Below are 20571 nucleotides of genomic sequence, written 5' to 3'. Positions count from 1 at the left end.
ATACTAGCAAATCCTTTGTCCTCTGAAGGCAGAGGGTCCTGTACCCAGACCAAACCAGTTCTGTGCAGTCCTGGAGCACTTTGTTGACAAGACTTCTTCTTTCCTTTGACAGTGCGGGCCAAGGATATCAGACGCACCACAGGAGGTGGAGCCAGCATTGTGGAAGGCAGACACAGCCCTATTCAGGTCCCAGGTGCAACTCCTCTCACCCATCTACATGCAGATAGCTCTATTCAGGCCTGTGCTGACTCACCCTGTCTCCTGAAATCCCCCAGCCCCTGTCACTCAAACTCCAGACAAGGAATACACAACCTAGCAGAGGCAGGCTTGGATAGTTAGGCAAGAAAATACCTACTTTCTAAATGTGGTATTTTCAAACACAGAATGTTAAAACCAAAGTCACTAAAAGATGTATTTTATCATTTTGAGTTCAGGCATACTAAACTCGAATCTCTACCTAGTTCCCTGAGTCAGTTAGGATTATAAGATGTTATAATCAAACTGCCCATTCTGGCCTATGGGGAACAGTTAGCCTTGCAATAGTGAAAAACGAAAATGGCTGTAATTCACTATTAGGTCATGCCACACACACCATGGCATGTCCTACCTTTTACCTACAATGCACCCTGTCCTTGGGCCTACCATAGGGGGGACTAATATGCAGAAAAGGGAAGGTTTAGGGACTGGCACGTTGGTGCACTTGCCCAGTCAACATGGCAGTACCAGACTGCACACAGGATCTGTAATGGGAGACCTGAGACACACTTTTACAGGCTGCTTCTGTGGGTGGTACAACCAGTGCTGCAAGCCCACCAGCAATATTTGATTTACAATCCCTGGGGACACTCAGTGCACTTTGCTAGGGTCCGACAAGTAAACCAAACCAGCCAATCATGGAGTCACTAATCCATACATCAATTTACCATAGGGAGCACTTGAACTGTGGCACTGAATAACAGTGGCAAAGTGCCCAAAGCATTTATTACCAGCAAAAAAACATGAGGCAACAGCAAAAAATGGAAGGGAGACCCTCGCCAACAGTGCCAGGACTAACACTCTCCATACAGCCCCAATCCTTGACGCAATCATTCGTTCTTGTCATCGCTATCTTCTGGCACCATGTCTGAGTTCTGGTCGAGTAATGTGGTACACAGGTCTCTCCACTCAGGTCATCCACAATCATTTCATTGCACCTGTTCTGCAGCATGTGAGTTTCCTCCGCCAGGGTCCACTCCATGACATACTTGTACCATTGTAGTATCTCTGATGCCATTTGATCCATCCATATGATGGCTACCCTCTGTCTGGCTAAGACTAACCCCAATTTTAGGAACTTATTTAGCATTTTTCTGCCTTCGTACGCTCAATGTTGCCCTGTAGGCAACATTGTGGGGTGCATGTCATGTGCAGCTGCATAACCCTGTTTATGTATGCTACCACCTGAGTCCAGAAGTCCTGTACCAGCCTGCACTGCCAAGATAAATGTAGGAAGTGTGCATCTCCTTCACTGCAGCAGAGACCGCTATTGACTCGGGATGGGGATATGCGATGCAAGTTCCTGGGTGTGAAATATGTCCTCTGAAGGAAATGATAATGTACCAGTTGAAAGCGGGCGTTCCATGAAACAGAATGTGTAAGCTCATTAACTCGTCCCCGGTTCCCATGGGGACATCTAGATTAATGTCCCAGGCGGAGCAGGTCCGCGGAGGAGTCCCCTCTGCATCCGTATACATCGCTCCGTACAGCAGTGTAATCAAATGGCAGTCTGAACCACAGGATAGAAAGATTCCAAGGGGTTGCGTAGGTGCAGGCGCTTCAGGGTAGCAAGGCCAGGTTGCCCTAGCAATTTTAGTAAGGCCGGCATGGTGCAAAATTTGAGCACGCCCAAGAGAGATTTCTTGGCAGGCATCCTTGAAGGAGATAAAAGTCTCCCCTGGATATAGATTACCCAAATAGGTGCACTCTCCATCCTGTCATGCCCTGAAGGACATGCCCTCCATCATCTATGGACCGGTTTCAATGCCCAAACCATATGTTCTCTATGGAAAGGGTCCCGTCTTAGGACAACCTGAGCGAAATATTGCCGTCTGCCTGATTATGTATGGAATGTCATCTGGGAGTTCAGCACCCTCCATCAGTAATTCCAGCAACCGTTTCACTGCAATTCTGATAGACAATATACGTTTTTTTTTCCAATTATCACTTGGGTCCAGCCAGCTGGCCGCATACTGAAGATGGGCAGCATAGTAATACAAATCAAGACAAGGGACCTCCAGCCCCCAATCTTCATACCGTCTAGTCATTGTCGCCAAGCCCACTCTACTGCGCCAGCCTGCTCATAATGGAGAGATAAGGGTGGAGTCTAGCTGCTTAAAAACACTTGAGGGGAGGGGGCACAATGAGTTGTGCAGCACATTCAGGCATCGGGGGAGGAGAACCAGTTGTGCAATGGCCATCCTCTCCATCAAGTTGAGAACGGCAGTGTGTTTCAGAAGGTCACAGATTACATCAATGCATCCAAGACCCTGTCTACGTTGAGTTGTAGCTGCAACCTCCTTGTGTGTGCTACCTGAATCCCATGGTACCTGAACTGCGTCGGGTAAGCAGTCTATTAGGATACCGACTAGTGAGGCAATAGGGAACAACAAGAATTTGTCGCAGATGAGTTGGAGACCTGAAATCTTCTCAAAGTCATCCAGAATCCACAATAGTCTTGGCACAACATCTCGGGGGGAGGAGAGAAAGAACAAGGCATTGTCTGCATAGAGTGAAATGACATGTGGAGTGTCCCATATGAGTATGCCTTAGTCGTGCAGTTCCCTGCGCACCCAACTCTTTAAGGGCTCTTTTGAGAAAGCAAATAAAAGCAGCAACAAAGGGCAGCCCTGCCGTGTACCGTGGCCCAGCCTCCATGACTCTGAGCAGCATCTCCCCATGCACACCCTTGCACTTGCAATCGGTTCTGTGTTAAGTAACCGATCCAGCCACAGAACCGTGGGCCAAAGCCCATAAGCTTCTGCACCTCGAGCAGGTAGCCCCAGTCCACTATGTCGAAGGCTTTCTCCATTTCAATCATGACCAGAGCCAGCTCCTCGTCCCAGTGTTTAAACCTCATCAGGACATGTCAGTCGTGGAAGGTTCATGCTAGTGCTGCAACCTGGGATGAAGCCGCACTGTACCTCATGGACCAACTGTATCACCTGGGGCGTTAAACTGTAGGCCAGTTGCTTGCAAAGCACCTTCATGTCAGAATTAATCATTGTGAGAGAACTGCTGCTCCCCCCAGTTTAAGTGGCATGCATATTCCACCCTCCTGAATAGTCGGGGGCAGTATCCCAACCTTCATGGCTTCTAAAAAAACCTCTTGGAGGCCCTGCATTAAAGGGGCCGAGTATGCCTGATGGAATTCCGGCGGGAACCCATCGCTCCCAGGAGTCGTTGACCGCAAAAGCAATGTCAATACCGTCCTGACCTCTTCCAGGGCTAGTGGCTCGTCCAAGGCCTCTTTCATGACCGTCCCAAGCTTACGGAGGTCTAAACTTACTTTCCAGAATTGGAGAGTATGTATGAGGGACTATAGTTGGGTCTACAATACCCGTCTTGGAGTTGATGAAGCCACCGCCTGGGGTGGCAAGACGTGTCGTGATTGGCGGTGAATGTTCTCCATGGAGGATCCAGGCCAAAAGCCACCCAGACTTATCGCCCTCCCGGTGCAATCTTTGTGGATATTGTTTCAAGGTATACTTATGACGATTCCAAATATCCGTTATACGCCCACGAACCATACGCTCCTCCTTGAGTGTGTCTTCTGTAAATGGGTGCACTGTACCTCGGCCACGGTGGACTCATTCCTAGTCAATTTAGCATGCAGTGTACTTTTCCTATTGCAGTTTGAATATATTTATTGAATACTAAACTCAAACAAAAATATGCATCTGTTTTAAAAAATATATATATATATATTGCATTTTAAAGTGTGACAGAATGTAGAAGGGAAGAATATTCACAATATTATATTAAATTGTTCATTTAAAATATTGTTGACCCAGTTACAAAAATGATTACATTTTTTTAATTTGTTTTTATTTTCACTTATTGTGATTTCTGTTTACAGATTCGTAAGCATTTGACAGTTCGAATCCGTATTAATTTGTAATCCGTTTTTGTCACTATTAGAACAGTGTTAGTATTTACTTTTGAAGTCTTTCTATAAGTGTTATCATTTGAAGTTGGAGCTTGATTGCAAAACCCAATATGACTCAAGTCTTGGTGGACTGTAAATGATGTCAGTTCTGAATACCATTCTAACATGTAGATAGATGTATCTCTGCACTTATCCAGTTCTTATGTAACTAACAGCTCACTGTACCATTTACATAAGATGCTGTACTTTGACTTCTGCCTTCAATTTTTCAGATGTGTGTGTGTGGGTGCGTGAGTCAGAAATAGGGAAGCACATTAGCCCCCCCCCCCCGTTTCCCCATTTCCCCATTTCACTTCTTCGCATTCAGGAACTGCTGATCTTGAGACTAAGTGACCGAGTATGAAGAATTCTAACCTCAGATAGCTCACATTTTTGTTTTTCAGAAATTGAACAGATTCGTTTGGAAACCCAGAAAGCACTAAAAGCAGAAGAGAAGGCCTATTATCTCGAAAAGGTACTGCTACAAATATTCGATAACTAATACAATATTTTTTAATCCATGCTATGGAATAAATTATCAGATGAAATTATGCAAATTGTTCCACTGTCCTGGGTGATTAAATATTGAATCAGAATTTCATAGGAAATACAATGTTTACTATTAATTATGACAATTATTTTCCTTTATTTCCTGTTGTAAGAAACTATTACTCTTTTGTTTAGCAGTAATCTTTTTGGTAATTTGTATTCTGCATACATTTTCTTTTGTGTTTAAAAATAAATCTGAAACATGAATATGGATGAGGCCTGCTGTGTTTATCCATGCTACTGAAACTAAACATTATTATGTTATGGACAAATGTGGGTGGATTTTGCTCTCATCTTTGGTTGCCCTTTTTAAAAATCTTTTAAGTATGAATTTTTAAACCTGATCCTATGATGTGTGTGGTTCTTTACAGCCTCTCGTTTTAGGTCTGACTGTTGACACTTCTATACTGGTCTCACCAGACTATTGTTTTTCCCCAAAAAAATCCTACATAATATATACATACATTGAGGGACTTTTGGTGAGCGGGCTGCATCCATTCCTCTTTTAAATTGTTATTCACATTTTGCTTCCTACTGCATACAGCATGGGTCAGTAGGCCTGCCTCCTTCCACATTGGCATCTTTCACTTTGAGTGACTGCACAAATCATGTGCACAATGTTTAAAAATAGATCCTTTCTCTTCAGTTGCAAAGCTGGTTCAAAATGTGCTTTATTTATTTAATTTGTTATATTAACTTTAATACTGGCTATATATTTTATGAGTAGTCTTTATTAAGTTAATGGTAGTAAGAGTTTAAGTGGCATTGCAAGATTGTGTAGCTGCCTGCAGATTGAGTGCTTGATTTATTTAGTGGTTCATTCTTTTCCCGTGCACAAATAATAATAGTAAAATGCACCATCCCACAAAAGACTTGTTGTTTAATAAAACATCACTAGTAAAACATCCGTATTGGTGAATGTTTTTCAATGTAACATTTTTTATTGCAAGCATTAGGCAGCCACGTTTAGGTGATTGCATTTTTTTTAAAAAGTTGTGGCATATACTAACCATTAAAAAAATGCATCAGCTTATGGAGGCCAGACCTATTGGCTTTGCCAGTGCTTGTTTGCCGAAGATGCGAGCGGTGTGTTTTTGAGCAGTAAGCACGTAGCTGAACAGGCAGGCTGTGTTCAATCAGCACTTTTCCCGCTTCTGCTCGTGTCGAGAAGCCGAGGCCTCTGCACTGCAGAGGGGCCCCTGATAGGCTCCTGTTTAAAGCTGGTAGTTTGAGCCGCGCAGCAGTTAATGGTGTGATGGATGGTGACAGTGTATTTAGTTAATGGGCAGGTCCATTCCTGTAAGGGGGATCCGGAGCAGGAAGATGGAGTGTCCCTGTGCCCTAAATCACTGCAGCTATTGGCAGCTGTGAGAGGTGGTCAGGAAGCTGATAATAATGGACTGACAGGGGATCCAACTTAGCTGATATCATTTCTGCCTCCAGGACGCCTGGTTATTCTCCCAGGTACTCTTGCCCTGTGAGTGCACGCAATCCTTTCTTTATGTGGAGAGCTATGCCTTCAGGTCTCTTTTCTTTTGTAAGATGGCCTGTAACACTTCCGGGGAGGGTTCTTTTTCTTCTCGCATAGGTTTAGCCCGAACTAAAGAGAATTTCCTAGTTTTTTAATTTCATGAATGTGTTTATTTTTATTTTACAAGTCACTAGGATTTGAACGAGCTCCCTGAAATTTGAATTAGTATAACAAATCTGTTTTTTAAATAAGCCATCCCTAGCTATATTTTGCAATTCACCCCCCCTTTTATTTATTTCTATTTTATTTTGAATACCACTTATTACGTTTCTCAGTCATTTCAAATGGGTTTGGAGGAAAATGGAGCAGAGACAGACGATATGTCGGATGTTTGTGGCCTGAGGTGCAAAATGTGCGCGTTTGGCAGGGAAGGGGGTGGGGATGAAGGCTCGGGATGGTCCTGTGGGTCCGCATGGACTTTACACCTCAAAGAACAGTAGGGTTTTGATTCAAGTTGGCGAGTCAGAGCAATTTCAGATTTCTGATCATGCGCATTAATACAGTGCTCTCTTCAGTTTCAGATGTCCCATGCCAGGGCACAGAATAATATCCTAAACCATCTATATACCGTGTCACGTGATTCGGTTCCACATACTACTGACCTCGTCAAAATCTCCATGAATTCTAGTTGCATTTCTCCTTCTGTAGAGCTCATCAGTGTGATGCTTCAACAGAAATGCAGAACTTCGATTAAGAAATGAACACTAGTGGCAAAAGTAGCATTTTCCGTTTCGAACCCTCTTTGTGTAATAACCAAGCAATATTTCAGGGCTTGTTTGCCTTTGGACCCACCAAGTTCCATTTTGATGGCGCTTAGTGAGTAGTACCCTAATCTTGCCTTGTGGAAAGGTGTTGTGCGGTGTGCTTGGGATGGATGGGCGCAGTAGCAGCTAGCTTAAAAAATAATAGTGGGGTGTGAAGGCGCACAATTTACCATTCATTTGGGAGCTCCACTGGTGCAGCACTGTCCCTGGGTAGGAAAAGGAAGGACTTCCTTCCTGCTCGTGGAACGCAACTCCAACCAATCCTAGAACTGTTTTCATGTTGCGAAAGCTGCTCCAGGATTGGTGGGAGCAGGCTCACCCAGCACTCGTTTTGAGGCTGGGGGCCAATGCCAGCAATCCTCAGGCTGTTACACAGTCTTTGGATTGCTGAGTCTACAGGGTTTACGTTGGGCTTGCCGTCGAAAGATGGCCGGCCAATCTGTCATGCGCACTGTAGACCAGCGCTGTAATCCTGCATTTGCAGGATTCAATCCCACCCACACCCTCTGTATACAGCGTGAGCCGGTGTGGTGGCAAATAAATAAAATGGCATTGATATGCAATTTGATTTATTTGTGTTTGCCTGCTGTGCTCGTAGCAGGTGGGGCGACGTGCCTCTGCTCCTGAGGAGGAGCCGCCCCTGGATGGTCAAAAGTGTAATTTGAAACTGGGTTCTCAAACTGATGATGGGGAATTGTTTGAATATTGTGGGTGGGGTATTTTTGAACACAGTCAGTCACATTGGTCGCCTGATGGCAGCCATCCTTACCGCTCTTTACTTCACGCTCTTCTTGCTGAAGTAAATGCCCTTTACATCCGTATCTTTCATCGTTGCTCTTCATTTACTGTACGAAATACTGCGTGGATATACAAAGCATCGCTCTGCAAAGTGTCTCTGAAAATACAGGTACCCTTAATGAATTTCAATTTAGACAAGCTTGCGTCCAGGTTGCGTATAGGAGTATGAACATTCCTGAGCTTATGTAAAACCTTCAGTCATTCCTGCCATTTTATCCAACAGATTTGTACTCCAGGACCTGGACCTGTACTTTTCCCTTTAAAAATATAGACTTAAAATACCCAGCATGAATAGTGTGGTTGACAAAAAAGACCAAGTCTGGCTCCACGTCTCACTGACTACATGTACAAGAAAACCAAAAAGCTGATGAGTGAACTATTTTATTCTATGTCCGGCACTTGTCATTATCAGTGGCTTAGATATATGAAAATCAGCTTTTATCCTCCAATGGGGCACCTCCACCCTGAACGTCCAGGCTATACCCTTCTAAATGGAAACAAAAGGAACCACAGACCAGTGTTGCCCTTAGTGAGCCTCATCAGTGAAGTACTGTTTGAGCCCTGCAGAGCAGCGACCATGACCATGTTTGGACATGCCTGTCGCACATTGTTTAGTCGGAAAAATATATATTTTTTAAAGTGATGTGATGAGTGAAATTCTTACCTTAAGGCCAGCCACTGGCAATTCCTTTAGGATGCATTCCATTCCATTGCTCATTGTGCCTGTGTATTTGGGCAAAGATCCCATGGCCATGACCCAGTAGTAGAAATGTAGCTAAGCCAAACTGCAAGCCCACGTTCCTCCCAAAAGGGAATAAAAGCCAGCTCCGACCTGTTCTGCTTTGTTGGGCCTCATCTGTGAGTTGCAACTTGAGTCCTAAGGTACAAAACCACTGGACCAAGGTCGTAGTACACCTGTCACACTTAGGTCATTTCCCTGAGAAAAACTTAAAAGTGATGAGTTCATTATGTGAATTAATTCATCCACTGGTAATTACTGGAGGCCTCATTCAGTGCATAAGGTTTGATTGCTCACCTTGCCACTAACGTCAGGGGTGGGCTGTGGGGAACTCTGCCTTGGTCCCACTCCAATAGCAGTAGTTCAAACAGAACTATTAGAACTCATATACAACTCCATATGTTGATCTTTGAAGCTGTTAGCACGAGTGTGCATGATTGTCTATGAAAGCACTCTGAAGTAGCCACAAGTGCTATTGAAACAATATAAATACAGAACATATCCCTTATTAATTTAGAGAGGGGGAACACTCTATCCTGTGTAATAGCATTGTAAAATATACTGTAACCCAAATACATGTCCAAAACACACAGATCACGCGCCTGCTGTTTATCAAGAGATTTCACCCTTGAATCAAGGTCTGTAAATGCTGGTACTCGCAGTGAAACATTCACTTTTTAGCTTCAGACATTCGTAGAAACACTGTTGGACCTGCAACAGGGCTGATGGAGTTAAACGTTTGCTGCTGATATCTGCTGTGTAAGATACGGGCCCGAATTCCGGTAAAGCCACCTCAGCCTTTTGTTCTGGCAAGGTCCATAAATTAAGTGCTTAGAAATAGAAGTGCAGTATGCAACATGGTATAAAAATAGCAAGTTCCAAAATGTTTGTTTTATTGTACTTGCACTTATATAGTGCTTAATACCCCAGATAAGTTGCTAAAGTACATTTGTGATCTAGTAGTGTGGTCCTCCGTGGCAGTGCGATAGAGGGAGGAAAGTTTGTCTGTAATGTGACCTATATTGATAGTGTTGTGATTGGATGCATGAGAACCACAGTTCTGACCTTGCAGTATTTTGTTGATGAGCCTTTAAGTGAATTTTATGCGAGGGAGATTTGATGTTTAAGCAGTGTATAGACAGAGAGTGTGTAAGTACACAGTATGGCTTATGAGAGATGTATTTTAGTGTTTGTGTTTGGCAGACTGCTCCAGTCATGTCACCACTACAGTTGTTGCGCCCATGCTTAGATGTACGATAGATGGCGATGGAAGACACAGTTTTTTACGCATGCACATAACTGCCAGTTTTGGAATTGTTTGTATCCTACAGTTCGAAGCACATAGATTATGGGGTAGAGAAAGTACCCAGACTTGACATGAAAGGATGAAACCTTTGGTGGGGGCAATATTGGTGCATCTATAGCACATTCTTTCGAGTCCACACTGCAGTTGTCAGGGATAACCCAGTAGGAATGGCCCCTGTGCAGCTGCCCATGGCATATGCTCAGAACAGCCATCCAGGTGTAGTAGCCATTGCTTTTCTCTGATTGGTTACGGCGGTGCCATAGACTAACAAATGATATGTGAACTGCTATAGTTCATGCCTTAGAGGTCTACCAAGGAGTAGCATGCAGCCGCACACATGATTGGGGATTATAAAACCCACCAAAGTATATGAGAGAGCCTTTCAGAGGTCTGCAAAGGGGTGGTTTGGGGCCACCCAGAGGAGTGAATGCTGGGGTGGGTAAGACTAGGGCAGTGCAAATCTTTGTATAGTAACTAATCCTTTGGAAAGATGTAGGTAGTGCATTATCAAATAGCAACATGAAAAGGGGTGACCAGAGGAGGACATTGAAGGAAGGTTTATTGAGAATGATAAGAGTTCTGGGCCAAAGCCCTAACAGTCTCTGATTGAGTGGTATGCCTTCTGCCTGAAGGTGTAGAGCAACCTTTCCCGATAGTCAACAGTTCGATCCAGAATCAACACTGTACAACAATACAAAAAAAAAACTCACAATGTGTAAATAAGTGTAGCAAAAGTTGGGCTATGAAAAGAGAGGCATAAATAATGGTTGTGCTGGTGAAATACCTGTGTGGTAAACCTTTGTCAAATGGGCGAGGTCCTAAAGAAACCGTTGTGGTCGAGCCTTATTGCATCTTCAATTGGTTCTTCTCACATGTACCCACACCCACTGGCTGGTCCCGATCCCTGGGATAAAGTCCACTGGGATTTCTCAACGCTCATATGACCACTACTGGGACCAAATTATGGCCTGGGAGGGAGATTGTAAGCAGGAAAGGATGGAGGAGAAGTAGGACGCCCACCCCAGGCCAGTGCCGGACTGGCCATACCGGGCATCGGACGTTTCCCCGGGAGGCCTGAAGGGAGGGGTGCCGGTTTTGTTACTGGGGCCTGTTTTGCAGAGGAGCTGCAATATCAGCCTCCAGTAACAAAAGCAACAAGCAAGCCTTTCCAGCCTCCCAGGGCCAGGCAGTGCTACTCCAGGGGCTGGTCCCAGAAAATTGCCAGGGCTGCTTTGGGTTCCCAGTCCAGCCCTACCACAGGCACATGATGCTAAGACAGTGGACATCTCCCTGCCCATTGCACACTGGTTGATTAAGGAGCCTACAGCCATTACTTCCCACCTTCAGGAGCAGGGCAACATTTCCCCTAATTAAAGCAATGATTTCACGATAAAAAAAAACACTACAACATTGCAGGGAACCCTCACAATGTGCACTTTAGAGTGGCTCATATTGGCCCAAAGATTGTACAGTTATTCTAATCTATGCAAATACCCATTAACAGATACATATGCAGCGACCCCTTGCAGTATGTACCGGGTACGCACGAAGCAGATGCTGGCTGCCCAGGCCCGAAGAGGTCGACCCCTTTGGGAAGACTGAACCAGCGGAGAAGTAGGTAGTGGTGGGACGTGGCAGGAAAGAACCAGCAGGGCAATTACCTCAAGCTGAAAATCGATGTGAACTATTTTAATATTTCACCCAATCCCCAAAACATGTCATTTTAGGAATACTGTAACTCCAGTCTGCAATATAAACCACAATGGAGCTAGAATCTCTCGAGCGGTTGTGTACTTTGTTAAAAAAAGGAACATTATTAATACTGCCTGGCAATTGCTACATATATGTTAAAGGGGAGAAACTCTGACCTGGTGTGGTCAGATGTAGTCTAGGAGGACCGATTCAATGCAACATTTTCAGGATAACCCCATAGGGTAAATATACTTGCAGTGAATCTATATAGAACTCGAGTTATCGGTGATTAGCCTGAAAATCTAGCATGTATCTGGCCTTTCTAGGCCTACACTGGGCACTCTTGTCCCTTATCCATCATTTTTTTTTGTTTGATATGTTAATTAAGATGTTGTGTATAGACAATACAATAGCAGAACCGTAATCACATTACAAGCATAATCCAATTGGGAAATGTAATTGGGCATGGTGGTAATACACCTCTCAGAGATCTAAAGTTGTCAAGTAAAAAACAGTTGTAGGCAAGGGTTCTACTGTTAAATTGCAATGATATATCCAATTTGCTCGTTTAAGTCACTTAACCATCATATGATAATTCTGATTGAGAAACAATAACAGTGTATCCCACTATACCCTATTAGAGCATCTCTGTGTCCTGTCTTGCTTGACTGACGCATCGGGGAGGCATTTATAGTGGTCCGTTTCATTAAATGCTTCTGCGAGGTCTGAAAACCAAACAACTCCCAGCAGAGTAGTTCTTCTCCTGTACAACACCGCAGTGATTGCATCAGTTATATTGGACAAGTGCGGTTTGGGTTGGATCTATGAGGCCAATTTGCATTTTAGTGCCTCTGCTTTTGAAAGGATTTTATTGAATCATTCTGCACACAAGCAGGGCGGATTGTCTTTGCTCCTGAAATTGATTCTAAATTCCGTGCAGGGAAGACGAACAAGCACTTCATGGATTGGATAACGAAGGCTTATTTAGTAGGGCTCCTTCTTTGCAGCAGTATGGTGTAGCACTCAAAACATAAGGCCTGATTCACAAAGGTAAGCTTACACTTTTGTGTACGTTTACAATTGTTTACTATTCACAAAGGGATTTACAAGTCATATCTTTACGAGAGCGGAGTCTCTGCACATAATAAGGCCTATCTTTTTATGTGCGGAGACTCCGCACTCATAAAGCTACTACTCGTAAACCCCTTTGTGAATAGCAAACCTTCGTAAATGTACTAAAGAGTGTAAGTTTACCTTTGTGAATCAGTCATTTAAGAAAAGTGTAACACATTCAACGTCAACAAACTGAGCACAAATTTTTTTTATTAGAAGCATAAATCCAGGTTCAAAACCGTCAAAATCTATTTAAAAAATGTAATTCCGTGTAAAATACCTACTTTATTATCAATGAATGGGAACATTTTTCTATTGGTAATGTTGATGGCGTTGGAACAGCGATACCGGATTCTGATTTCTAGTTATACTTGAACAAGGATTTCGGACAGTACCTTTTTGTCTGTTCCTGAAACTGTAAATACATTAAACAAGCATTTGCAATGCATAATGTCTCGCATTAGGAAAGTTTGAGCTATTGGTATTTTAAATGACACATTTTTTATATATGTGTTGGTTTTGAAAATAGCAAAAATAATAGCTTTGTCATTTACAATGCCAATAGTTATAACTTGTGACACCTATAGCATTTGTAATGCAATATGTGTTGTATTCACGTGACTTAGATGTATTGATATTACAAATAACAATGGCTTTGAATTTTTTTTAATAATTAATACTTAAATAAAAGTTATTGTAATTTATAATGGCAATAGCTTAAACTTTTGTAAATAACTTTTGTGAAGAATATGTTCAGTGTATTTTATTGTGACGCAAATCCAAGAACAGAAGTGAAATACTAACCTCTTTTTGTGACATTTGTAATAAAGCTTGAAACATTGACAGATCATATTTGACCCAGTTGTTGGTAAATGGTTGCACAGATTGATGCTGTGGTGGGGCTGAGAGATGTTGTGGTGGCGACTAGTGATGCTGTGGCATTCAATGATCCTGTGGTAGCGCATAGTGATGTTGTTGTGCCCCTTAGTGATGTTGTGGTGATGCGATAGATAGAGTGAGTGGGATAGATAGATAGAGTGAGGGCGATAGATAGATAGAGGGAGGGCGATAGATAGAGGGCGATAGAGAGATTGAATGAGCGAGATAGATAGATAGATAGATAGATAGGAGTGAGGGCGATAGATAGCTAGACAGATAGAGTGCTGGCGATAGATAGATAGAGTGAGGGCGATAGATAGATAGAGTGAGGGCGATAGATAGATTGATAGATAGATAGAGTGAGGGCGATAGATAAATTGATAGATAGAGTGAGGGCGATTAGATAGAGTGAGGGCGATTAGATAGATAGAGTGAGGGCGATTAGATAGAGTGAGGGCGATTAGATAGATAGAGTGAGGGCGATAGATAGAGTGAGGGCAATAGATAGAGTGAGGGCGATAGATAGAGTGAGGGCGAAAGAGTGAGGGCGATAAGATAGAGTGAAGGCGATAGATAGATAGAGTGAGGGCGATAGATAGACAGATAGAGTGAGGGCGATTAGATAGATAGACTGAGGCCGATAGATAGAGTGAGGGCGATAGATAGACAGAGTGAGGGCGATAGATCGATAGACAGATAGAGTGAGGGCGATAGATCGATAGACAGATAGAGTGAGGGCGATAGATAGATAGATAGTTGTGTGTGTGGTTGTGTGTGGTTGTGGTTGTGTGTGTGGTTGTGGTTGTGTGTGCGTGGTTGTGTGTGTGTGTGTGGTTGTGTGTGTTATGCTTTGTTTTTCTATGTTTTGTTATGCTATGTTTTGTTGTGTTTGGTATGCTATGTTTTGCTAGGCTATGATATGTTTTGTTTTGTTATGCTATGCTAATTTTTGTTATGTTATGCTATGTTTTGTTATGCTATGCAATGTTTTGTTTTGCTATCCTATGCTTTGTTTTGTTATGCTATGCAATGTTGTGTTGTGTTGTGTTTTGCTATGCTATGCTTTGTTTTGCTATGCTTTGTTTTGCTATGCTATGTTTTGTTATGCTATGTTTTGTTATGCTATGTTTTGTTATGCTATGTTTTGTTATGCTATGTTTTGTTATGCTATGCTATGTTTTGTTATGCTATGCTTTGTTATGCTTTGTTATGCTATGCTATGTTTTGCTATGCTTTGTTTTGCTATGCTATGTCTTGTTGTGTTTGATTTGCTATGTTTTGCTATGCTAATATATGTTTTGCTATGCCATGTTTTGTTATGCCATGTTTTGTTATGCCATGTTTTGTTAGGCTATGTTTTGTTTTGCTATCCTATGCTTTGTTTTGTTATGCTATGCTCTGTTTAGTTTTGCTATCCTATGCTATGTTGTGTTTTGTTATGCTATGCTATGCTGTGTTTTGTTATGCTATGCTGTGTTTTGTTATGCTATGCTATGTTTTGTTGTGTTTTGTTATGCTATTTTTTGTTATGCTATTTTTTGTTATGCTATGTTTTGTTGTGCTTTATTACGCTGTGCTTGGTTATGCTGTGCTTGGTTATGCTGTGCTTGGTTATGCTGTGCTTGGTTGTGCTGTGCTTGGTTATGCTGTGCTTGGTTATGCTGTGCTTGGTTATGCTGTGCTTGGTTATGCTGTGCTTGGTTATGCTGTGCTTGGTTGTGCTGTGCTTGGTTGTGCTGTGCTTGGTTGTGCTGTGCTGTGCTGTGTTTTGCTGTGCTGTGTTTTGCTGTGCTGTGTTTTGCTGTGCTGTGCTGTGATTTGCTGTCCTTTGCTGTGCTGTGTTTTGCTGTGCTGTGTTTTGCTGTGCTGTGTTTTGCTGTGCTGTGCTGTGTTGTGTTTTGCTGTGCTGTGTTTTGCTGTGCTGTGTTTTGCTGTGCTGTGTTTTGCTGTGCTGTGTTTTGCTGTGCTGTGCTGTGTTTTGCTGTGCTGTGCTGTGTTTTGCTGTGCTGTGTTTTGCTGTGCTGTGTTTTGCTGTGCTGTGCTTTGCTTTGCTGTGCTGTGTTTTGCTGTGCTGTGTTTTGCTGTGCTGTGCTGTGCTGTGCTGTGCTGTGCTGTGCTGTGTTTTGCTGTGCTGTCCTTTGCTGTGCTGTGTTTTGCTGTGCTGTGTTTTGCTGTGCTGTGCTGTTTTGCTGTGCTGTGTTTTGCTGTGCTGTGCTGTGTTTTGCTGTGCTGTGCTGTGTTTTGCTGTGCTGTGCTTTGCTGTGCTGTGTTTTGCTGTGTTTTGCTGTGCTGTGCTGTGTTTTGCTGTGCTGTGCTGTGTTTTGCTGTGCTGTGTTTTGCTGTGCTGTGTTTTGCTGTGCTGTGTTTTGCTGTGCTGTGCTGTGTTTTGCTGTGCTGTGTTTTGCTGTGCTGTGCTGTGTTTTGCTGTGCTGTCTTTTGCTGTGCTGTGCTGTGTTTTGCTGTGCTGTGCTTTGCTGTGTTTTGCTGTGCTGTGTTTTGCTTTGCTGTGCTGTGTTTTGCTGTGCTGTGTTGTGATGTGCTGTGTTTGTTTTGCTGTGCTGTGCTGTGTTTTGCTGTGCTGTGCTTTGCTGTGCTGTGTTTTGCCGTGCTGTGTTTTGCCGTGCTGTGTTTTGCTGTGCTGTGCTGTGCTGTGTTTTGCTGTGCTGTGCTGTGTTTTGCTGTGCTGTGTTTTGCTGTGCTGTGCTTTGCTGTGCTTTGCTGTGCTGTGTTTTGCTGTGCTGTGTTTTGCTGTGCTGTGCTTTGCTGTGCTGTGTTTTGCTGTGCTGTGCTGTGTTTTGCTGTGCTTTGCTGTGCTGTGTTTTGCTGTGCTGTGTTTTGCTGTGCTGTGTTTTGCTGTGCTGTGTTTTGCTGTGCTGTGCTGTGTTTTGCTGTGCTGTGTTTTGCTGTGCTGTGTTGTGCTGTGTTTTGCTGTGCTGTGTTTTGCTGTGCTGTGCTGTGTTTTGCTGTGCTGTGCTGTGTTTTGCTGTGCTGTGCTGTGCTGTGTTTTGCTGTGCTGTGCTGTGTTTTGCTGTGCTGTGTTTTGCTGTGCTGTGTTTTGCTGTGCTGTGCTGTGTTTTGCTGTGCTGTGTTTTGCTGTGCTGTGTTTTGCTGTGCTGTGCTGTGTTTTGCTGTGCTGTGCTTTGCTGTGCTGTGTTTTGCTGTGCTGTGCTGTGTTTTGCTGTGCTGTGTTGTGATGTGCTGTGTTTTGCTGTGCTGTGCTGTGTTTTGCTGTGCTGTGCTTTGCTGTGCTGTTTTGCCGTGCTGTGTTTTGCCGTGCTGTGTTTTGCTGTGCTGTGCTGTGTTTTGCTGTGCTGTGTTTTGCTGTGCTGTGCTGTTTTGCTGTGCTGTGCTTTGCTGTGCTGTGCTGTGTTTTGCTGTGCTGTGTTTTGCTGTGCTGTGTTTTGCTGTGCTGTGTTTTGCTGTGTTTTGCTGTGCTGTGCTGTGTTGTGCTGTGCTGTGTTTTGCTGTGCTGTGTTTTGCTGTGCTGTGCTGTGTTTTGATATGCTGTGCTGTGTTTTGCTGTGCTGTGCTTTGCTGTGCTGTGTTTTGCTGTGTTGTGCTGTGCTGTGTTTTGCTGTGCTGTGCTGTGTTTTGCTGTGCTGTGTTGTGTTTTGCTGTGCTGTGTTGTGTTGTGCTGTGCTGTGTTTTGCTGTGCTGTGCTGTGTTTTGCTGTGCTGTGCTTTGCTGTGCTGTGCTATGTTTTGCTGTGTTTTGCTGTGCTGTGCTGTCCTGTGCTGTGTTTTGCTGTGCTGTGCTGTGTTGTGCTGTGCTGTGTTGTGTTGTGCTGTGCTGTGTTGTGCTGTGCTGTGTTTTGCTGTGTTGTGCTGTGCTGTGCTTTGCTGTGTTTTGCTGTGTTTTGCTGTGCTGTGCTGTCCTGTGCTGTGTTTTGCTGTGCTGTGTTGTGTTGTGTTTTGCTGTGCTGTGTTGTGCTGTGCTGTGTTTTGCTGTGCTGTGTTTTGCTGTGCTGTGTTGTGTTTTGCTGTGCTGTGCTGTGTTGTGTTTTGCTGTGCTGTGCTGTGCTGTGTTGTGTTCTGTTTTGCTTTGCTGTGCTGTGTTTTGCTGTGCTGTGTTGTGTTTTGCTGTGCTGTGTTTTGCTGTGCTGTGTTGTGTTTTGCTGTGCTGTGCTGTGTTGTGTTTTGCTGTGCTGTGCTGTGTTTTGCTGTGCTGTGCTGTGTTGTGCTGCGCTGTGTTGTGTTTTGCTGTGCTGTACTGTGTTGTGTTTTGCTGCGCTGTGTTGTGTTTTGCTGTGCTGTGCTTTGCTGTGCTGTGTTGTGTTTTGCTGTGCTGTGTTGTGTTGTGTTTTGCTGTGCTGTGCTGCGTTGTGTTTTGCGGTGCTGGTAAGGGTATGTGAGGGTGTGTGTGAGGGGGTGTGAGGGTGAGGAGGTGTGTGAGGGTGAGGAGGTGTGTGAGGGGTGAGGGGGTGAGGGCGTGAGGGTGAGTGTCTCCAATGAATGTCACTGCTTAGCCTTCTTTGAAAATGTTCAGTGCTGCAAATAGAGCATGCCGCCCTAATTATAGTTGAGTGCTCCAGCAGCCTGGGGCGCCTGTTGACATGCTGTGATAAGTGGGTCTCATGCTGTGATAATTGTTGCGGTGCCTGAGGAAGTGGAGACTCCTGCTGGGATAATTGTTCTTGTGGCGCCTCAGGAAGTAGAGTTTCATGCTGGGATAATTGGTCTGGCGGGCTTGCAGCGCCTGACGTCCAACAAACGTGCACAAGCTGCTCAACCTTGAAGCGCGTTCACAGACCTGGGTCGGCTCGTACCCAGGTCTGTATCGGGCTCGTTCACAGCTGTTACTCCCTTGACGGGGAGGAAGGTGACTATAGTCTCGCTGGCGGGAGCGCTTTGCGCTCCAACGCCAGCTCGACCTAAAAAGCAACGATACAGTGGCTTATCTGGTGATACCGATTCCACCAGTCAAGACTCTGTTTCTCCAGACCTACAGCTACAGCATCTTGAGATCTGCAATCTTAGCTCAAGCAAACCCCACAAACCACAATGTTCTGTCTTTGGGATGCTCCTTTTATGGTAAAGAGTTTTTCTAAGTACTTTAATGCTACTTTGAATGATGTCCAAGATACCTAAAACCAGCAAAAAATATTCTTTGTCATCTAAACTTTTCCTCGTCATGAAGTCAAAGAGGACATTAAGCATAAATCCATCTGTTTGGTTCTGTGTGTACATTTTGATATATACTGCTTGGACCTTCTTTGACAGAAGTGTTTATTATTTAACTAAATTGCAAGTTAACTGAAATCTAGTATTGTTAACTGAAATCTAGGTGATGTATTATCAATGCTTAATTTGTGCAGATGGTGAGCACCTGCACTCGTTTTTGGGGACTGGGACATATTTCTCATTACCAGATCCAGTTGTAGGCTGAGGATAGCAGGAAAGTAGAAATGAAGTGAAATATATGAATATAGTGACGAAGGGGGAAGCGATGATGAAAAAGAACCCTCTGAGAGTTAGATAACAAACAGGAAGTTTAGGTTGGTGGAAGAAAAAAGTCCGAGATGGAATCAGGACTATATAGCCATGATATAAAACAGCTCTGGCATGGGTAGCAGTCTAGACTCATGAAAAAACTTTCAGACCCTACACTTATTGATGTGTTTATTTATTTACAAATTACGGACTGATTAAGATAACAGTGATGTGCGGACAGGATGGGAGGAATTAGGGAATAGACTTTTGAGTGGTGATGTAAAACAAATAGGTGAATACTCTCGACCTTTTACATTTAAACAGTTTTTGATTATATATCTATTTTGTTGACTGACATTTCAGTTCAAAAATGTCATCTTTACTCCATGGTGAAACGATTCATAGTTGCAGCTCCAGGTTAACTCATTTCACTTTTTTTTTGCCAGAGATGTATGTTTTATATTTGTACATAGATCCAGGGTCGGCTATAGGGCAGTGAGACTGTGCGGCCGCACAGGGCGCTGACCTAGGGAGGGGGCGCAGACCTCAGGGTGTGTGCTGTGTTTAGCAAAAGCTTACATTTTAAAAGCACCTTCAGCAGGGTTCCTTGGGTGTCCAGTATTTAGGCAGCATTAAAATGTCACGATAACTCTTGTGATTAATGTTCCTGAAAGAGAGGGAGATCAGAGTTTTGGCTAGGGGCAGTTTTGACTCGCCATAAAGTAGCACCGAGGGTTAATATGCCTGCTACTAAGAACACGTATGGTGCATATCACAGATCTGTATTTTATGTGGATAGCCAAGTGGATTTCTGCTTTCGTCACAGAGATCCTTGTGCTACCATAGTACCTAAGATACATCCCTAAAATAGAGCAGTGATTGTACAAGGGGTAATTAAAGGACTGCATGTAAACTGCATAATATAGATTAGGACGTTCTGTTTTTTCACCCAGTCTTTCATTATATATTCCTAATGTTGCTGTTGGGTAGATATACATTCTTATTAGTAAACTCAGCCTTTACCTGTGCTTTAAAACAAATTAAATATATGTGAGAGAGGGGCTATGGAGAAATGAGAGGCACTTTTGCCTGGCGCCAATAGCCCTAAAGCTGGCCCTGTATACATCTCCTCCTTCACGGACCAAGAAATGGGTAAAAGTGAAAGGGAGATGAAGGAAGAAACATTGAAGAGGGAAAACCGGGGATTTGTAATTCTATTTGATTTTCAGGTGGGGTTTAAGGGCCAGATTACCCAAGTACTGCAGTATATTAACAATAGGAAGAGATGACAGAATGGCATAAACAATATGTAAAATGTCCTACTGATAGAAAAAGCAGAGGGAGGGTAATGTCTGTCAATATTTTCGTGTTTTTGTACACCATACTAACTGGATTATCCAAGTTGTACAAAATATAGCTGAAGGCATGGAGGCAGAAGCAGTGTGACGGCGATAGAGAGGAATGATGGACCTTTAGTTCATTTGAATAATGGATAAAGATGGTTTCATGGAGCGTAATACACGTGATATAATTTAATTTTGATCTTCTGTAAAAGAATAATGTTCAATTATCCAGCAGCATTATTTTA

General features: G+C 43.5%; 1 protein-coding gene across 2 annotated transcripts in view; it reads left to right on the top strand.

Annotated features, from left to right (window-relative positions):
• The window catches only part of HOATZ (HOATZ cilia and flagella associated protein), a 172734-nt gene that overhangs the window by 42596 nt on the left and 109567 nt on the right, over positions 1 to 20571 (top strand). For both annotated transcript variants that reach the window (XM_078683953.1, XM_078683952.1), the window contains one exon: positions 4588 to 4658. In XM_078683953.1, coding sequence (XP_078540079.1) covers positions 4588 to 4658 — 71 coding nt within the window. The remainder of the gene's footprint in view (positions 1 to 4587; positions 4659 to 20571) is intronic.

This window comes from Lissotriton helveticus, chromosome 3_1 (assembly GCF_964261635.1).
Source record: "Lissotriton helveticus chromosome 3_1, aLisHel1.1, whole genome shotgun sequence".
In the NCBI taxonomy this organism is placed as follows: Eukaryota; Metazoa; Chordata; class Amphibia; order Caudata; family Salamandridae; genus Lissotriton; species Lissotriton helveticus.
Note: the sequence above shows the minus strand (reverse complement) of the source record. Positions and strands in the feature narration are given on the sequence as shown.